The sequence below is a fragment of the Somniosus microcephalus genome, unplaced genomic scaffold, assembly GCF_052327205.1.
Source record: "Somniosus microcephalus isolate GS21.2 unplaced genomic scaffold, FLI_Smic_1.0 unresolved_chr7, whole genome shotgun sequence".
NCBI lineage: Eukaryota > Metazoa > Chordata > Chondrichthyes > Squaliformes > Somniosidae > Somniosus > Somniosus microcephalus.
This window is the reverse complement of record NW_028225185.1, coordinates 2,970,475-2,990,646: the sequence shown is the minus strand read 5'-3', so window position 1 is coordinate 2,990,646 and position 20,172 is coordinate 2,970,475. Positions and strand designations below refer to the sequence as shown.

General features: G+C 55.4%; 1 protein-coding gene across 4 annotated transcripts in view; it reads left to right on the top strand.

The window, feature by feature from the left end:
- dennd4b (DENN/MADD domain containing 4B) overlaps positions 1–20,172 on the top strand; it is a 96,511-nt gene that overhangs the window by 8,445 nt on the left and 67,894 nt on the right. For 2 of the 4 annotated variants that reach the window (XM_085978457.1, XM_085978455.1), the window contains exons 1-4: positions 2,194–2,678; positions 13,233–13,533; positions 14,909–15,164; positions 17,700–17,769. In XM_085978457.1, the coding sequence (XP_085834583.1) occupies positions 13,241–13,533; positions 14,909–15,164; positions 17,700–17,769 (619 nt within the window). In that variant the 5' untranslated portion in view covers positions 2,194–2,678; positions 13,233–13,240. Of the gene's footprint in view, positions 1–2,193; positions 2,679–13,232; positions 13,534–14,908; positions 15,165–17,699; positions 17,770–20,172 lie in introns of those variants that run through there. The other 2 variants (XM_085978456.1, XM_085978458.1) reach the window with 2 other exon arrangements.

Below are 20,172 nucleotides of genomic sequence, written 5' to 3'. Positions count from 1 at the left end.
TCACTGGGGTACGGGTCCCCTCCTCTCCTGAAGGTGCTGACTCTCACTGGGGTACGGGTCCCCTCCTCTCCTGAAGGTGCTGACTCTCACTGGGGTACGGGTCCCCTCCTCTCCTGAAGGTGCTGACTCTCACTGGGGTACGGGTCCCCTCCTCTCCTGAAGGTGCTGACTCTCACTGGGGTACGGGTCCCCTCCTCTCCTGAAGGTGCTGACTCTCACTGGGGTACGGGTCCCCTCCTCTCCTGAAGGTGCTGACTCTCACTGGGGTACGGGTCCCCTCCTCTCCTGAAGGTGCTGACTCTCACTGGGGTATGGGTCCCCTCCTCTCCTGAAGGTGCTGACTCTCACTGAGGTACGGGTCCCCTCCTCTCCTGAAGGTGCTGACTCTCACTGGGGTACGGGTCCACTCCTCTCCTGAAGGTGCTGACTCTCACTGGGGTACGGGTCCCCTCCTCTCCTGAAGGTGCTGACTCTCACTCGGGTACGGGTCCCCTCCTCTCCTGAAGGTGCTGACTCTCACTGGGGTACGGGTCCCCTCCTCCCCTGAAGGTGCTGACTCTCACTGGGGTACGGGTCCTCTCTCCTGAAGGCGCTGACTCTCGCTGGGGTATGGGTCCCCTCCTCTCCTGAAGGTGCTGACTCTCACTGGGGTACGGGTCCCCTCCTCTCCTGAAGGTGCTGACTCTCACTGGGGTACGGGTCCCCTCCTCTCCTGAAGGTGCTGACTCTCACTGGGGTACGGGTCCCCTCCTCTCCTGAAGGCGCTGACTCTCACTGGGGTACGGGTCCACTCCTCTCCCGAAGGCGCTGACTCTCACTGGGGTACAGGCCCCCTCCTCTCCTGAAGGTGCTGACTCTCACTGGGGTACGGGTCCCCTCCTCCCCTGAAGGTGCTGACTCTCACTGGGGTACGGGTCCCCTCCTCTCCTGAAGGTGCTGACTCTCACTGGGGTACGGGTCCCCTCCTCTCCTGAAGGTGCTGACTCTCACTGGGGTACGGGTCCCCTCCTCTCCTGAAGGTGCTGACTCTCACTGGGGTATGGGTCCCCTCCTCTCCTGAAGGTGCTGACTCTCACTGGGGTACGGGTCCCCTCCTCTCCTGAAGGTGCTGACTCTCACTGGGGTATGGGTCCCCTCCTCTCCTGAAGGTGCTGACTCTCACTGGGGTACAGGTCCCCTCCTCTCCTGAAGGTGCTGATTCTCACAGTGAGTATTGGCAAAGGGGGCAGTATAGCCCTGTCTGATCTTGAGCTGTGTATATATATATACAGTATATAACAACCTGAGGAGAGGAGCGAAAGAAGTTTGGGGAGAAACGGGACTGAAGAAGCGTTGGAATGAGCGGGCTGCCAGAGCTGATTGCTATTCGCCCTGTGAATACAGCGTGTGTTCCCTCTCCGGCTGCTGTGTGTGTGTGTGTGTGTGAGAGAGAGAGAGAGAGAGAGAGAGAGAGACAGAACTCTCTCCGAGCTGAATGAGCAGCCTGTCTGTGCCTGATAAGCAACAAAGGAGCCATTTCTGTGCCTGTGTCTGGAGACACCAGGCTCCAGTTATATGTTGGCAGGGTGAGAGCTTCATTAGAAACACGTGCCGACTCTCACTGAGGTACGGGTCCCCTCCTCTCCTGAAGGTGCTGACTCTCACTGGGGTACGGGTCCCCTCCTCTCCTGAAGGTGCTGACTCTCACTGGGGTACGGGTCCCCTCCTCTCCTGAAGGTGCTGACTCTCACTGGGGTACGGGTCCCCTCCTCTCCTGAAGGTGCTGACTCTCACTGGGGTACGGGTCCCCTCCTATCCTGAAGGTGCCGACTCTCACTGGGGTACGGGTCCCCTCCTCTCCTGAAGTTGCTGACTCTCACTGGGGTACGGGTCCCCTACTCTCCTGAAGGTGCTGACTCTCACTGGGGTATGGGTTCCCTCCTCTCCTGAAGGTGCTGACGCTCACTGAGGTACGGGTCCCCTCCTCTCCTGAAGGTGCTGACTCTCACTGGGGTACGGGTCCCCTCCTCTCCTGAAGGTGCTGACGCTCACTGGGGTACAGGTCCCCTCCTCTCCTGAAGGTGCCAACTCTCACTGGGGTACGGGTCCCCTCCTCTCCTGAAGGTGCTGACTCTCACTGGGGTACGGGTCCCCTCCTCTCCTGAAGGTGCTGACTCTCACTGGGGTACGGGTCCCCTCCTCTCCTGAAGGTGCTGACTCTCACTGGGGTACGGGTCCCCTCCTCTCCTGAAGGTGCTGACACTCACTGGGGTACGGGTCCCCTCCTCTCCTGAAGGTGCTGACTCTCACTGGGGTACGGGTCCCCTCCTCTCCTGAAGGTGCTGACTCTCACTGAGGTACGGGTCCCGTCCTGAGGCAGAGAAAACAAAAATAGGCGACTGCGAACGAGGGAGAAAGAATAAGATAGGGGGTAAAAGAATGAGAGAGAGAGAGAGAACTAGCGGGAGGGTCAGAGAGGACCAGACACGGAGCATGTGAGAAAGGGGAAGTGAGAAAATGCGAGACGGGGAGAGAGGCGGACGCAGCAGTGAGGGGTTGGTGCCGGGAGCTGGCTGGCCCGGTTCCAGGAAGCTGCCGTTTATCACTAGCTGTGACGGGCTGGATCTGTGCAAGCTGCTGCCCTGTCCTCTAAGCTCAGCTGTGGGATTAGTCACACCGAGCTGCTTCGGCCTCTTTCGGTGAGTGTTGTGCTGCGATTTGTGTGGCCGGGGACCCCCGCGGGAGGGATTGCGAGGTGCTGCAGAAGCCTGCTTGCTTTGGCCTTGCTCGCTACCCCATGTAGCTCTGCTCCCCAGAGAGCTGAAGCTCTGCACAGTCCCTAACACCCGAACAACAGGCCTCGGATTTAAGCAGGCGCGCAAATCTCTGGCTGCACACTGTCGTCACCCGATCTCAGTCCTGTTCAGTGTGAGGTGTGAAACTTTCTCACTGTCCATTGGAAATGGGACTAACCCACAGCCGTAAAGATTCTGTACTCCCAAACCCAGTCTGTCACTAACACTGGGGTACAGTACTGGTGGGTACAGGTCTGTCACTGTATAACACTGGGGTACAGTACTGGTGGGTACAGGTCTGTCGCTGTCTAACACTGGGGTACAGTACTGGTGGGTACAGGTCTGTCACTGTATAACACTGGGGTACAGTACTGGTGGGTACAGGTCTGTCGCTGTATAACACTGGGGTACAGTACTGGTGGGTACAGGTCTGTCACTGTATAACACGGGTACAGTACTGGTGGGTACAGGTCTGTCACTATAACACTGGGGTACAGTACTGGTGGGTACAGGTCTGTCACTGTATAACACGGGTACAGTACTGGTGGGTACAGGTCTGTCACTGTATAACACTGGGGTACAGTACTGGTGGGTACAGGTCTGTCACTGTATAACACGGGTACAGTACTGGTGGGTACAGGTCTGTCACTATAACGGGTACAGTACTGGTGGGTACAGGTCTGTCACTGTATAACATTGGGGTACAGTACTGGTGGGTACAGGTCTGTCACTGTATAACACGGGTACAGTACTGGTGGGTACAGGTCTGTCACTATAACACTGGGGTACAGTACTGGTGGGTACAGGTCTGTCACTGTAACACTGGGGTACAGTACTGGGAGGTACAGGTCTGTCACTATAACACTGGGGTACAGTGCTGGTGGGTACAGGTCTGTCACTGTATAACACGGGTACAGTACTGGTGGGTACAGGTCTGTCACTGTAACACTGGGGTACAGTACTGGTGGGTACAGGTCTGTCACTATAACACTGGGGTACAGTGCTGGTGGGTACAGGTCTGTCGCTGTATAACACGGGTACAGTACAGGTGGGTACAGGTCTGTCACTGTATAACACGGGTACAGTACTGGTGGGTACAGGTCTGTCACTGTATAACACGGGTACAGTACTGGTGGGTACAGGTCTGTCACTGTAACACTGGGGTACAGTACTGGTGGGTACAGGTCTGTCACTGTATAACACTGGGGTACAGTGCTGGTGGGTACAGGTCTGTCGCTGTATAACACGGGTACAGTACTGGTGGGTACAGGTCTGTCACTATAACACTGGGGCACAGTGCTGGTGGGAATAGGTCTGTCACTGTATAACACTGGGGTACAGTACTGGTGGGTACAGGTCTGTCACTGTATAACACTGGGGTACAGTACTGGTGGGTACAGGCCTGTCACTGTATAACACTGGGGTACAGTACTGTTGGGTACAGGTCTGTCGCTGTATAACACTGGGGTACAGTGCTGGTGGGTACAGGTCTGTCACTGTATAACACTGGGGTACAGTACTGGTGGGTACAGGTCTGTCACTAACACGGGTACAGTACTGGGGGGTACAGGTCTGTCACTGTATAACACGGGTACAGTACTGGTGGGTACAGGTCTGTCGCTGTATAACACTGGGGTACAGTACTGGTGGGTACAGGTCTGTCACTGTATAACACTGGGGTACAGTACTGGTGGGTACAGGTCTGTCACTGTATAACACGGGTACAGTACTGGTGGGTACAGGTCTGTCACTGTGTAACACTGGGGTACAGTACTGGTGGGTACAGGTCTGTCACTGTATAACACTGGGGTACAGTACTGGTGGGTACAGGTCTGTCACTGTATAACACGGGGGTACAGTACAAGTGGGTACAGGTCTGTCACTGTATAACACTGGGGTACAGTATTGGTGGGTACAGGCCTGTCACACTATAACACTGGGGTACAATACTGTTGGGTACAGGTCTGTCACTGTATAACACGGGTACAGTACTGGTGGGTACAGGCCTGTCACTGTATAACACGGGTACAGTACTGGTGGGTACAGGTCTGTCACTATCACGGGTACAGTACTGGGGGGTACAGGTCTGTCACTGTATAACACGGGTACAGTATTGGTGGGTACAGGTCTGTCATTGTATAACGGGTACAGTACTGGTGGGTACAGGTCTGTCACTGTATAACACTGGGGTACAGTACTGGTGGGTACAGGCCTGTCACTGTATAACACTGGGGTACAGTACTGGTGGGTACAGGTCTGTCACTAACACTGGGGTACAGTACTGGTGGGTACAGGCCTGTCACTGTATAACACGGGTACAGTACTGGTGGGTACAGGTCTGTCGCTGTATAACACTGGGGTACAGTACTGGTGGGTACCGGTCTGTCACTGTATAACACTGGGGTACAGTACTGGTGGGTACAGGTCTGTCACTCTATAACACTGGGGTACAGTACTGGTGGGTACAGGTCTGTCACTGTATAACACTGGGGTACAGTACTGGTGGGTACAGGTCTGTCACTGTATAACACGGGTACAGTACTGGTGGGTACAGGTCTGTCACTGTATAACACGGGGGTACAGTACTAGTGGGTACAGGTCTGTCACTATAACACTGGGGTACAGTACTGGTGGGTACAGGTCTGTCACTATAACGGGTACAGTACTGGTGGGTACAGGTCTGTCACTGTATAACGCTGGGGTACAGTACTGGTGGGTACAGGTCTGTCACTATAACACTGGGGGGTGCAGGTCTGTCACTGTATAACACGGGGGTACAGTACTGGTGGGTACAGGTCTGTCGCTGTATAACACGGGTACAGTACTGGTGGGTACAGGTCTGTCACTATAACACTGGGGTACAGTACTGGTGGGTGCAGGTCTGTCACTGTATAACACGGGTACAGAACTGGTGGGGACAGGTCTGTCACTGTATAACACTGGGGTACAGTACTGGTGGGTACAGGTCTGTCACTGTATAACACTGGGGTACAGTACTGGTGGGTACAGGTCTGTCACTGTATAACACTGGGGTACAGTACTGGTGGGTACAGGTCTGTCACTGTATAACACGGGTACAGTACTGGTGGGTACAGGTCTGTCACTGTATAACACTGGGGTACAGTACTGGTGGGTACAGGTCTGTCACTGTATAACACTGGGGTACAGTACTGGTGGGTACAGGTCTGTCACTGTGTAACACGGGTACAGTACTGGTGGGTACAGGTCTGTCACTGTATAACACTGGGGTACAGTACTGGTGGGTACAGGTCTGTCACTATAACACGGGTACAGTACTGGTGGGCACAGGTCTGTCACTATAGCACTGGGGTAAAGTACTGGTGGGTACCGGTCTGTCACTGTATAACACTGGGGTACAGTACTGGGAGGTACAGGTCTGTCACTAACACTGGGGTGCAGTACTGGTGGGTACAGGTCTGTCGCTGTATAACACTGGGGTACAGTACTGGTGGGTACAGGTCTGTCACGATAACACGCGTACAGCACTGGTGGGTACAGGTCTGTCACCGTATAACACTGGGGTACAGTACTGGTGGGCACAGGTCTGTCACTATAACACTGGGGTACAGTACTGGTGGGTACAGGTCTGTCACTGTATAACACTGGGGTGCAGTACTGGTGGGTACAGGTCTGTCTCACGAACACTGGGGTACAGTACTGGTGGGAACAGGTCTGTCACTGTATAACACGGGTACAGTACTGGTGGGTACAGGTCTGTCACTGTATAACACGGGTACAGTACTGGTGGGTACAGGTCTGTCACTGTATAACACGGGTACAGTACTGGTGGATACAGGTCTGTCACTGTATAACACGGGTACAGTACTGGTGGGTACAGGTCTGTCACTGTATAACACTGGGGTACAGTACTGGTGGATACAGGTCTGTCACTGTATAACACGGGTACAGTACTGGTGGGTACAGGTCTGTCACTGTATAACACTGGGGTACAGTACTGGTGGGTACAGGTCTGTCATTGTATAACGGGTACAGTACTGGTGGGTACAGGTCTGTCACTATAACACTGGGGTACAGTACTGGTGGGTACAGGTCTGTCGCTGTATAACACGGGTACAGTACTGGTGGGGACTGGTCTGTCACTGTATAACACTGGGGTACAGTACTGGTGGGTACAGGTCTGTCACTGTATAACACTGGGGTACAGTACTGGTGGGTACAGGTCTGTTACTGTGTAACACTGGGGTACAGTACTGGTAGGTACAGGTCTGTCACTAACACTGGGGTACAGTACTGGTGGGTACAGGTCTGTCACTGTATAACACTGGGATTCAGTACTGGTGGGTACAGGTCTGTCACTATAACACTGGGGCACAGTACTGGTGGGAATAGGTCTGTCACTGTATAACACTGGGGTACAGTACTGGTGGGTACAGGTCAGTCACTGTATAACACTGGGGTACAGTACTGGTGGGTACAGGTCTGTCACTGTATAACACTGGGGTACAGTACTGGTGGTTCCAGGTCTGTCACTGTATAACACTGGGGTACAGTACTGGTGGGTACAGGTCTGTCACTGTATAACACTGGGGTACAGTACTGGTGGGTACAGGTCTGTCACTAACGGGTACAGTACTGGGGGGTACAGGTCTGTCACTGTATAACACGGGTACAGTATTGGTGGGTACAGGTCTGTCACTGTATAACACGGGTACAGTATTGGTGGGTACAGGTCTGTCACTGTATAACACGGGTACAGTACTGGTGGGTACAGGTCTGTCACTGTATAACACTGGGGTACAGTACTGGTGGGTACAGGCCTGTCACTGTATAACACTGGGGTACAGTACTGGTGGGTACAGGTCTGTCACTAACACTGGGGTACAGTACTGGTGGGTACAGGCCTGTCACTGTATAACACGGGTACAGTACTGGTGGGTACAGGTCTGTCGCTGTATAACACTGGGGTACAGTACTGGTGGGTACCGGTCTGTCACTGTATAACACTGGGTTACAGTACTGGTGGGTACAGGTCTGTCACTCTATAACACTGGGGTACAGTACTGGTGGGTACAGGTCTGTCACTGTATAACACGGGTACAGTACTGGTGGGTACAGGTCTGTCACTGTGTAACACTGGGGTACAGTACTGGTGGGTACAGGTCTGTCACTGTATAACACGGGTACAGTACTGGTGGGTACAGGTCTGTCACTGTATAACACGGGTACAGTACTGGTGGGTACAGGTCTGTCACTGTATAACACTGGGGTACAGTACTGGTGGGTACAGGTCTGTCACTGTATAACACGGGTACAGTACTGGTGGGTACAGGTCTGTCACTGTATAACGCTGGGGTACAGTACTGGTGGGTACAGGTCTGTCACTATAACACTGGGGGGTGCAGGTCTGTCACTATAACACGGGGGTACAGTACTGGTGGGTACAGGTCTGTCGCTGTATAACACGGGTACAGTACTGGTGGGTACAGGTCTGTCACTATAACACTGGGGTACAGTACTGGTGGGTGCAGGTCTGTCACTGTATAACACGGGTACAGTACTGGTGGGTACAGGTCTGTCACTGTATAACACGGGTACAGTACTGGTGGGTACAGGTCTGTCACTGTATAACACTGGGGTACAGTACTGGTGGGTACAGGTCTGTCACTGTATAACGGGTACAGTACTGGTGGGTACAGGTCTGTCACTGTATAACACTGGGGTACAGTACTGGTGGGTACAGGTCTGTCACTGTATAACACGGGTACAGTACTGGTGGGTACAGGTCTGTCACTGTGTAACACTGGGGTACAGTACTGGTGGGTACAGGTCTGTCACTGTGTAACACGGGTACAGTACTGGTGGGTACAGGTCTGTCACTGTATAACACTGGGGTACAGTACTGGTGGGTACAGGTCTGTCACTATAACACGGGTACAGTACTGGTGGGCACAGGTCTGTCACTATAACACTGGGGTAAAGTACTGGTGGGTACCGGTCTGTCACTGTATAACACTGGGGTACAGTACTGGGAGGTACAGGTCTGTCACTAACACTGGGGTGCAGTACTGGTGGGTCCAGGTCTGTCGCTGTATAACACTGGGGTACAGTACTGGTGGGTACAGGTCTGTCACGATAACACGCGTACAGCACTGGTGGGTACAGGTCTGTCACTGTATAACACTGGGGTACAGTACTGGTGGGCACAGGTCTGTCACTATAACACTGGGGTACAGTACTGGTGGGTACAGGTCTGTCACTGTATAACACTGGGGTGCAGTACTGGTGGGTACAGGTCTGTCACTGTATAACACTGGGGTACAGTACTGGTGGGTACAGGTCTGTCACGATAACACGCGTACAGCACTGGTGGGTACAGGTCTGTCACTGTATAACACTGGGGTACAGTACTGGTGGGCACAGGTCTGTCACTATAACACTGGGGTACAGTACTGGTGGGTACAGGTCTGTCTCACTAACACTGTGGTACAGTACTGGTGGGAACAGGTCTGTCACTGTATAACGGGTACAGTACTGGTGGGTACAGGTCTGTCACTGTATAACACGGGTACAGTACTGGTGGGTACAGGTCTGTCACTGTATAACACTGGGGTACAGTACTGGTGGATACAGGTCTGTCACTGTATAACACGGGTACAGTACTGGTGGGGACAGGTCTGTCACTTTTACACTGGGGTACAGTACTGGTGGATACAGGTCTGTCACTAACACGGGTACAGTACTGGTGGGTACAGGTCTGTCACTTTTACACTGGGGTACAGTACTGGTGGGGACAGGTCTGTCACTTTTACACTGGGGTACAGTACTGGTGGGTACAGGTCTGTCGCTGTATAACACGGGTACAGTACTGGTGGGGACTGGTCTGTCACTGTATAACACTGGGGTACAGTACTGGTGGGTACAGGTCTGTCACTGTATAACACTGGGGTACAGTACTGGTGGGTACAGGTCTGTCACTGTATAACACTGGGGTACAGTACTGGTGGGTACAGGTCTGTCACTATAACACTGGGGTACAGTTCTGGTGGGTACAGGTCTGTCACTGTATAACACGGGTACACTACTGGTGGGTACAGGTCTGTCACTATAACACTGGGGTACAGTACTGGTGGGTACAGGTCTGTCACTATAACACTGGGGTACAGTACTGGTGGGTACAGGTCTGTCACTGTATAACACTGGGGTACAGTACTGGTGGGTACAGGTCTGTCACTATAACACGGGTACAGTACTGGTGGGTACAGGTCTGTCACTGTATAACACGGGTACAGTACTGGTGGGTACAGGTCTGTCACTATATAACACTGGGGTACAGTACTGGTGGGTACAGGTCTGTCACTGTATAACACTGGGGTACAGTACTGGTGGGTACAGGTCTGTCACTGTATAACACTGGGGTACAGTACTGGTGGGTACAGGTCTGTCACTATAACACTGGGGTACAGTACTGGTGGGTACAGGTCTGTCACTGTAACACTGGGGTACAGTACTGGTGGGTACAGGTCTGTCACTGTATAACACTGGGGTACAGTACTGGTGGGTACAGGTCTGTCACTGTATAACACTGGGGTACAGTACTGGTGGGTACAGGTCTGTCACTGTATAACACTGGGGTACAGTACTGGTGGGTACAGGTCTGTCACTGTATAACACTGGGGTACAGTACTGGTGGGTACAGGTCTGTCACTGTATAACACGGGGGTACAGTACTGGTGGGTACAGGTCTGTCACTGTATAACACTGGTACAGTACTGGTGGGTACAGGTCTGTCACTGTATAACACTGGGGTACAGTACTGGTGGGTACAGGTCTGTCACTGTATAACACTGGGGTACAGTACTGGTGGGTACAGGTCTGTCACTGTATAACACTGGGGTACAGTACTGGTGGGTACAGGTCTGTCACTGTATAACACTGGGGTACAGTACTGGTGGGTACAGGTCTGTCACTGTATAACACTGGGGTACAGTACTGGTGGGTACAGGTCTGTCACTATAACACTGGGGTACAGTACTGGTGGGTACAGGTCTGTCACTGTATAACACTGGGGTACAGTACTGGTGGGTACAGGTCTGTCACTGTATAACACTGGGGTACAGTACTGGTGGGTACAGGTCTGTCACTATATAACACGGGTACAGTACTGGTGGGTACAGGTCTGTCACTGTATAACACTGGGGTACAGTACTGGTGGGTACAGGTCTGTCACTGTATAACACTGGGGTACAGTACTGGTGGATACAGGTCTGTCACTATAACACTGGGGTACAGTACTGGTGGGTACAGGTCTGTCACTGTATAACACTGGGGTACAGTACTGGTGGGTACAGGTCTGTCACTGTATAACACTGGGGTACAGTACTGGTGGGTACAGGTCTGTCACTGTATAACACTGGGGTACAGTACTGGTGGGTACAGGTCTGTCACTGTATAACACGGGTACAGTACTGGTGGGTACAGGTCTGTCACTATAACACTGGGGTACAGTACTGGTGGGTACAGGTCTGTCACTATAACACTGGGGTACAGTACTGGTGGGTACAGGTCTGTCACTATAACACTGGGGTACAGTTCTGGTGGGTACAGGTCTGTCACTGTATAACACGGGTACAGTTCTGGTGGGTACAGGTCTGTCACTAACACTGGGGTACAGTTCTGGTGGGTACAGGTCTGTCACTGTATAACACTGGGGTACAGTTCTGGTGGTTACAGGTCTGTCACTATATAACACGGGTACAGTACTGGTGGGTACAGGTCTGTCACTGTATAACACGGGTACAGTACTGGTGGGTACAGGTCTGTCACTGTATAACACGGGTACAGTACTGGTGGGTACAGGTCTGTCACTGTATAACACTGGGGTACAGTTCTGGTGGGTACAGGTCTGTCACTGTATAACACGGGTACAGTACTGGTGGGTACAGGTCTGTCACTGTATAACACTGGGGTACAGTACTGGTGGATACAGGTCTGTCACTGTATAACACGGGTACAGTTCTGGTGGGTACAGGTCTGTCACTGTATAACACTGGGGTACAGTTCTGGTGGGTACAGGTCTGTCACTGTATAACACGGGTACACTACTAGTGGGTGTGGCTGATTTCAGTCCAGTTCTGTTTGGTGCCTGTGGGAGCTGGGTAAACGTTAAGGAAGACACAGTGCGAGATAAATCTTGTGGCCGATTGGTGTCGAGCTCTCTGACTGCTTCAGACGGAAGAGGTGAGGTTTCCCTCCCCAGGTCTGACTCAGTTCACTATTTCGAAGTGGAAACAGCCTTTGCGTCTCCCATTTTTCTATTTGTGGCTGACGAACGCTTCCTCTGTGCAACTGAAGTCCTCTTTCACTTTTGCTAGCTGAGCCTCTTCAGTTTCAGCCCTGAGTGCGTGCTCCTTAGCCGAATGCGCTCTCTCCCCTCTCCCCCAGGTGGTCTGGGCTTGTGTGAGCCGGCTGACAAAGAGCGATCCCAGCTGAATCCCCCTTCCCAGCTTTTGGTCCGTAGCCCTGTGGGTTTCGGCACTTCAAGCGCATATCCAAGTAGTTTTTAAACGTGATGAGGGTTTCTGCCTCGACCACCCTTTCAGGCAGTGAGTTCCAGACCCCCACCACCCTCTGGGTGAAACAATTTCTCCAGAAATCCCCTCTAGACCTCCGACCAATTACTTTAAATCTATGCCCCCTAGTTATTGAGCCTTCTGCTAAAGGAAATAGGTCCTTCCTATCCACTCTATCTCGGCCCCCTCATTATTTTATGCACCTCAATTAGGGCTCCCCTCAGCCCCTTCGAAAACAACCCCAGCCTATTCAATCATTCCTCATCGTGGAAATTCCCCAGCCCAGACAACAACCTGGTGAATCTCCTCTGCACCCTCTCTAGTGCAATCACATCCTTCCTGTAATGTGCTGACCAGAACTGCACGCAGTACTCTAGCTGCGGTCTAACTAGTGTTTTATACAGGTCAAGCATAACCCCCCTGCCCTTTGAAACTTACTTTAAAGTAATTGGTCGGCGGTCTAGAGGGGATTTGTGGAGAAATGTTTTCACCCAGAGGGTGGTGGGGGTCTGGAACCCTCTTACTTGTTACGTAGGCAAAGGTGGCAGCCAATATGCACACAGCGCGATCCCACAATCGGGGGTCCGGTCAGTCGACGCGCCCTCTGCGCCCTTCCCCGAGGGTCGGTGGCTATTTGAGTGTGGACGACACCGCGATGCCCACACGCAGGGTCACCCTTCCAGCAGGAGTGGGAGGGGGATGGCTGGGGGGCAGCGATTGGCGGGCGGGGCGCCTGGGACCCCCCCCCCCAAGCCCAGCGTCGCTGAGGTCACTGGCGGGGTGGCGGAGATCAGATCGCTCGGCGCGGAGCTGGGGTGGATGGGGGGGGGGGGAGGTGGGGACGTGTTGGGCGCACCTCACCATAATGTTCACCCCCCCCCCCCCCCCCTGCGGCTTGTGTTCCCAGATGTAGCCATGGCGGAGGAGAATGCCCCTCAGCTGGCCGATTACTTTGTGGTGGCTGGTCTGACTGAGCTGTCCAAGCCCCTGGAGGAGGGGAGCGTCAAGCTGGCCCGGCCACTGGAGCCCATCACCGACGTGGCCATCATCATCCGCTCGCAGGGGGAGGAGGTCCCCGAGGGCTTCACCTGCATCGAGACCACGCCCACCGGGCAAACCGCCGACCTCAACTGCGGCCTCCTCAGCACCTCGCACATGTTCCTGTGCTACAAGCGGGGCCGGGAGAAATCTCCACTCATCGATCTTGGGTGAGTCGCCAGAGACACTGTTGGCATGATTTCATTGAAGGGCAAGGCAGGCTCGAGGGGCTGAATGGCCTCCTGTGGTTTCTGTGTAACAGGCTCGAGGGGGCTGAATGGCCTCCTCCTGCTCCTGTGTAACAGGCTCGAGGGGCTGAATGGCCTCCTGTGGTTCCTGTGTAACAGGCTCGAGGGGCTGAATGGCCTCCTCCTGCTCCTATGTAACAGGCTCGAGGGGCTGAATGGCCTCCTCCTGTTCCTGTGTAACAGGCTCGAGGGGCTGAATGGCCTCCTCCTGTTCCTGTGTAACAGGCTCGAGGGGCGGAATGGGCCTCTTCCTGTTCCTGTGTAACAGGCTCGAGGGGCTGAATGGCCTCCTCCTGCTCCTGTGTAACAGGTTCGAGGGGCTGAATGGCCTCCTCCTGCTCCTGTGTAACAGGCTCGAGGGGCTGAATGTCCCCCTGTTCCTGTGTAACAGGCTCGAGGGGCTGAATGGCCTCCTCCTGCTCCTGTGTAACAGGCTCGAGGGGCTGAATGGCCTCCTCCTGCTCCTGTGTAACAGGCTCGAGGGGCTGAATGGCCTCCTGTTCCTGTGTAACAGGCTCGAGGGGCTGAATGGCCTCCTCCTGCTCCTGTGTAACAGGCTCGAGGGGCTGAATGGCCTCCTCCTGCTCCTGTGTAACAGGCTCGAGGGGCTGAGTGGCCTCCTCCTGCTCCTGTGTAACAGGCTCGAGGGGCTGAATGTCCTCCTGTTCCTGTGTAACAGGCTCGAGGGGCTGAATGGCCTCCTCCTGCTCCTGTGTAACAGGCTCGAGGGGCTGAGTGGCCACACGGACACCGTTACCCGGGAGATGGGTAATTTTAAAAGCCGCTTTCAATTCCCCCCAATATTTCCAGCTGTAAGGATTTCCAAGCCCAGCCTGCTCCCTCCAGTCCTAAAGTCCACCCCACTCGACCACTGCCTTTCCCCCCAACTCTGCCCAGGGCGAACGATGGCCCTCCTCCACGGCGCCAGCCGCCCTCTGGTACCTCACCCGAGTGGCCCCTCTTGATGATGAGTGAGCCGAGAGGGGGGGTGGCGAGTGCTGGTGGGCTATTCCACCACGGGGGGCGGTGCGGCCGAGCCTGATCCCATTTCTCACCCAATATCCAAACACCCAGCTTCCCCGAGGGCGGGGAGGGGAGATTCACCGGATAGCAGATCAGGAGTGGGGAATGTTGGACTATTCCACCCCAAGCCAAGAGGCTCAGAGGGAAGGTGTCGCTCCCTCCTGCTGCCCAGGCTGGGGCCGGAACCCGCTGCTTGCTGCGGCGAGTTCACCGTCGGGTGGTGGGGGCAGTGTTTTATGCAAGCGAGCCTGACGCCCATGTTGTTTAATCGCAGGGTCCTGTGCGAGGGCAAGGAGCGTCTGAAGCCGGGATGCAACATCATCGAGACCACCCCCTACAGCCGAGCGGCCAACATCAGCGGGGGTGGGCCCAGCCTGCAGCAACGCACCTTCATCACCTACCGGCGGGCCACGGACTGCCAGGCCCACACCACGCTGGCAGTGACTGACATCTGCATCATCATGCCCAGCAAAGGAGAGGCCCCTCCACACACCTTCTGCAGGGTGGACAGGAACCTCAATACTGGCATGGTGAGTGAGGGGTCAGCCAGTCCGTCTCACAGGGACAGGGCCGCACTATCGAGGGGTCAGTGACAGGGCCGCACTATCGAGGGGTCAGTGACAGGGCCGCACTATCGAGGGGTCAGTGACAGGGCCGCACTATCGAGGGGTCAGTGACAGGGCCGCCCTATCGAGGGGTCAGTGACAGGGCCGCATTATCGAGGGGTCAGTGACAGGGCCGCACTACCGAGGGGTCAGTGACAGGGCCGCACTATCGAGGGGTCAGTGACAGGGCCGCACTATCGAGGGGTCAGTGACAGGGCCGCACTATTGAGGGGTCAGGGACAGGGCCGCACTATCGAGGGGTCAGGGATAGGGCCGCACTATCGAGGGGTCAGTGACAGGGCCGCACTATGGAGGGGTCAGGCACAGGGCCGCACTATCGAGGGGTCAGGGACAGGGCCGCGCTATTGAGGGGTCAGGGACAGGGCCGCACTATCGAGGGGTCAGTCACACAGTGACAGGGCCGCACTATCGAGGGGTCAGTCAGTCACACAGTGACAGGGCCGCACTATCGCGGGGTCAGTCAGTCACACAGTGACAGGGCCGCACTATCGCGGGGGTCAGTCACACAGTGACAGGGCCGCACTATCGAGGGGTCAGTCAGTCACACAGTGACAGGGCCGCACTATCGAGGGGTCAGTCACCCAGGGACAGGGCCGCACTATCGAGGGTTCAGTCACCCAGTGACAGGGCCGCACTATCGAGGGGTCAGTCAGTCAGTCACCCAGTGACAGGGCCGCACTATCGAGGGGTCAGTCAGTCACACAGTGACAGGGCCGCACTATCGAGGGGTCAGTCAGTCACCCAGTGACAGGGCCGCACTATCGAGAGGTCAGTCAGTCACACAGTGATAGGGCCGCACTATCGAGGGGTCAGTCAGTCATACAGTGACAGGGCCACACTATCGAGGGGTCAGTCAGTCACACAGTGACAGGGCCACACTATCGAGGGGTCAGTCAGTCACCCAGTGACAGGGCCGCACTATCGAGGGGTCAGTCAGTCATACAGTGACAGGGCCGCACTATCGAGGGGTCAGTCAGTCACACAGTGACAGGGCCACACTATCGAGGGGTCAGTCAGTCACACAGTGACAGGGCCGCACTATCGAGGGGTCAGTCAGTCACACAGTGACAGGGCCACACTATCGAGGGGTCAGTCAGTCACCCAGTGACAGGGCCGCACTATCGAGGGGTCAGTCAGTCATACAGTGACAGGGCCGCACTATCGAGGGGTCAGTCAGTCACACAGTGACAGAGCCGCACTATCGAGGGGTCAGTCAGTCACACAGTGACAGGGCCGCACTATCGAGGGGTCAGTCAGTCACACAGTGACAGGGCCGCACTATCGAGGGGTCAGTCAGTCACACAGTGACAGGGCCGCACTATTGCGGGGTCAGTCAGTCACACAGTGACAGGGCCGCACTATTGCGGGGTCAGTCAGTCACACAGTGACAGGGCCGCACTATCGCGGGGTCAGTCAGTCACACAGTGACAGGGCCGCACAATCGAGGGGTCAGTCAGTCACACAGTGACAGGGCCGCACTATCGAGGGGTCAGTCACACAGTGACAGGGCCGCACTATCGAGGGGTCAGTCACACAGTGACAGGGCAGCACTATCGAGGGGTCAGTCACACAGTGACAGGGCCGCACTATCGAGGGTCAGTCACACAGTGACTGGTTTGGGCGAGTCTGATTGCGAAGTTCTGCTGATCTCACATTTGCAGAAGTGAACTTTCGGCTAGTCCCGAAATAGCCCGCGATCCCATCACAGGATCGCTGAGGTCACGCTCACTCACACTGGAGCCTGAGCCGAACACAAAGGTCCCCTTTTCACACGCAGCATCCCCAATTGGCCCACACACTTCCACATTCCTTTTAACCCATTCAGCACCAAGGTGTGTGCGAGATATTCTGGGTCCTGGCCTCGTGCCACGATTTCCGGCTGAAGTGTGGGAGTTTCGGCAGTGACCGTTGGACGGGCACTGGATGAGGTATCACCTCCAGGACCTGAGCTCGCCCCGGTGCTGCGGGATGACCGATCCCCCCCCCATCCTCTACCTGCGTCAGCAGCCCTCTGGGTAGACCACCCGGCCCGAGGGGCACGGAACGAGAAGCGGCAAACTGTCGCACTGGTGCAACTGAGGGAGAGGCGGCGGTTGGGACCGAGGTTCATGTCGGGGAGAAGCGGGGGTCTTGGGGAGGAGACGGGGGTCAGCTTTGCTTCAGCTCCGTGCTGCATGACGTAAGAAAACTACTTGGCACTTGGTCTAAGCGTTAAACAAGGCTTTAATCAACTGTTTTACAACATGGCGGTCTAGTGGTGTCCTTCACTAGTTCCTGTTAAGAATGTCCTGAGCAAGCTGGGTTCGTGCCCGAGTATTTATACACTCCCTGGACAGCGCCACCCGCAGGCCGCTCAGCATCACTTCACAAGTCTTTCTTTCATGAATAACCGATTCATGTCACCGCGGGTTTTGACACTGAATTTCTTTCTGCTTACAGTGGGGCCCAGGAATCTACCTGTGTTACAAGAAATCGATGGCGAAGGGGACAGCCCTGGCCTACGAAGCTGGTGAGGATCGCGCAGCAGAGAGAGGTGGACAGTCAGTTTGCAAATAAAGTGAAACCTCTGTTAGATCAATAAGGGCAGAGAGAGGCAGACTGCAGACAGGGCGAGAGCCCAGGGTAAACCCCAGCCGCACTATCGAGGGGTCAGTCACACAGTGACAGGGCCGCACTATCGAGGGGTCAGTCAGTCACACAGTGACAGGGCCGCACTATCGAGGGGTCAGTCAGTCACACGGTGACAGGGCCGCACTATCGAGGGGTCAGTCAGTCACGCGGTGACTGGGCCGCACTATCGAGGGGTCAGTCACAGTGACAGGGCCGCACTATCGAGGGGTCAGTCAGTCACACAGTGTCAGGGCCGCACTATCGAGGGGTCAGTCACACAGTGACAGGGCCGCACTATCGAGGGGTCAGTCAGTCACACGGTGACTGGGCCGCACTATCGAGGGGTCAGTCAGTCACACAGTGACTGGGCCGCACTATCGAGGGGTCAGTCACACAGTGACAGGGCCGCACTATCGAGGGGTCAGTCAGTCACACAGTGACTGGGCCGCACTATCGAGGGGTCAGTCACCCAGTGACAGGGCCGCACTATCGAGGGGTCAGTCACACAGTGACAGGGCCGCACTATCGAGGGGTCAGTCACACAGTGACAGGGCCGCACTATCGAGGGGTCAGTCAGTCACACAGTGACAGGGCCGCACTATCGAGGGGTCAGTCAGTCACACAGTGACAGGGCCACACTATCGAGGGGTCAGTCACCCAGTGACAGGGCCGCACTATCGAGGGGTCAGTCACCCAGTGACAGGGCCACACTATCGAGGGGTCAGTCAGTCACACAGTGACAGGGCCGCACTATCGAGGGGTCTGTCACGCAGTGACAGGGCCGCACTATCGAGGGGTCAGTCACCCAGTGACAGGGCCGCACTATCGAGGGGTCAGTCACACAGTGACAGGGCCGCACTATCCAGGGGTCAGTCAGTCACACGGACAGGGCCGCACTATCGAGGGATCAGTCAGTCACACAGTGACAGGGCCGCACTATCGAGGGGCCAGTCACCCAGTGACAGGGCCACACTATCGAGGGGTCAGTCACACAGTGACAGGGCCGCACTATCGAGGGGTCAGTCAGTCACACAGTGACGGGGCCACACTATCGAGGGGTGAGTCACACAGTGACAGGGCCGCACTATCGCGGGGTCAGTCAGTCACACAGTGACAGGGCCGCAGTATCGAGGGGTCAGTCAGTCACACAGTGACAGGGCCGCACTATCGAGGGGTCAGTCACACAGTGAGAGGGCCGCACTATCGAGGGGTCAGTCAGTCACACAGTGACAGGGCCGCACTATCGAGGGGTCAGTCACACAGGGACAGGGCCGCACTATCGAGGGGGCAGTCACACAGTGACAGGGCCGCACTATCGAGGGGTCAGTCTGATGCGCTATCAATTACTCATAAAAGACGGAGAGTTAGGAGAGTAACTAAAAGGCTTTTATTAACAAAGAACAGAGCATGCCTCTCGTGGTTGACTGGTTTCCAAGAAGGCAGGGGGCTGCAGAGCAGTCACCTTTATACCTGGGCGTGTGGGTGGAGCCAGGGGCGGAGCCAGCTGAGGCATGCATAGATACAACAGTGTGCAACAACAACGGTGAGCAACAGTAACAGTGGTTTACCACATTCACCCCTTGTTTAAATTTGAGTCCGGCGGGGTGAAGTGTACTAAAGGTTCGTGTAAGTAAGTCTATCAGGTGGCCTTGTATGCCGTCCTGATCGTCGTGGTGGCGGCGGTGATGGTGCAGCATCCAATGTTGAATCTGGCGTCTCATTGAGTGATTGGGTGGTCAATGACGGGTCCTGGGGCTGCGGCATGCAGTCTACAGGGGTTGGGTTGTGGGTAGTGGTGGATGGCAATGGTAGTGTTTCAGGGGCACCCGAAGGTGCGAGGTCTCGTATGGAGACTCTGTCCTCCCGCCCGTCCGGGTACGCCACGTAAGCATACTGGGGGTTGGCGTGGAGGAGGCTCACCCTCTTGACCAGGGGGTCCGTTTTATGGGACCTCACGTGCTTCCGCAGTAGGACGGGTCCTGGAGCCGTCAGCCATGTCGGTAGCGAGGTCCCCGATGTGGACTTCCTGGGGAAAGTGAACATTTTTTCATGGGGGCTGGCATTGGTGGCCGTACAAAGCAGTGACTGAATGGAGTGGAGCGCCGCAGGGAGGACCTCCTGCCAGCGAGAGGTCGGAAGGCCCTTAGATTTTAAGTTTAAGAGGACGGCCTTCCAAACCGTCGCGTTCTCTCTTTCCACCTGGCTGTTCCCCCGGGGGTTGTAGCTGGTGGTTCTGCTTGTAGCAATACCTCTCGTAAGCAGGTACTGACGGAGTTCGTCGCTCATAAAGGATGAGCCCCGG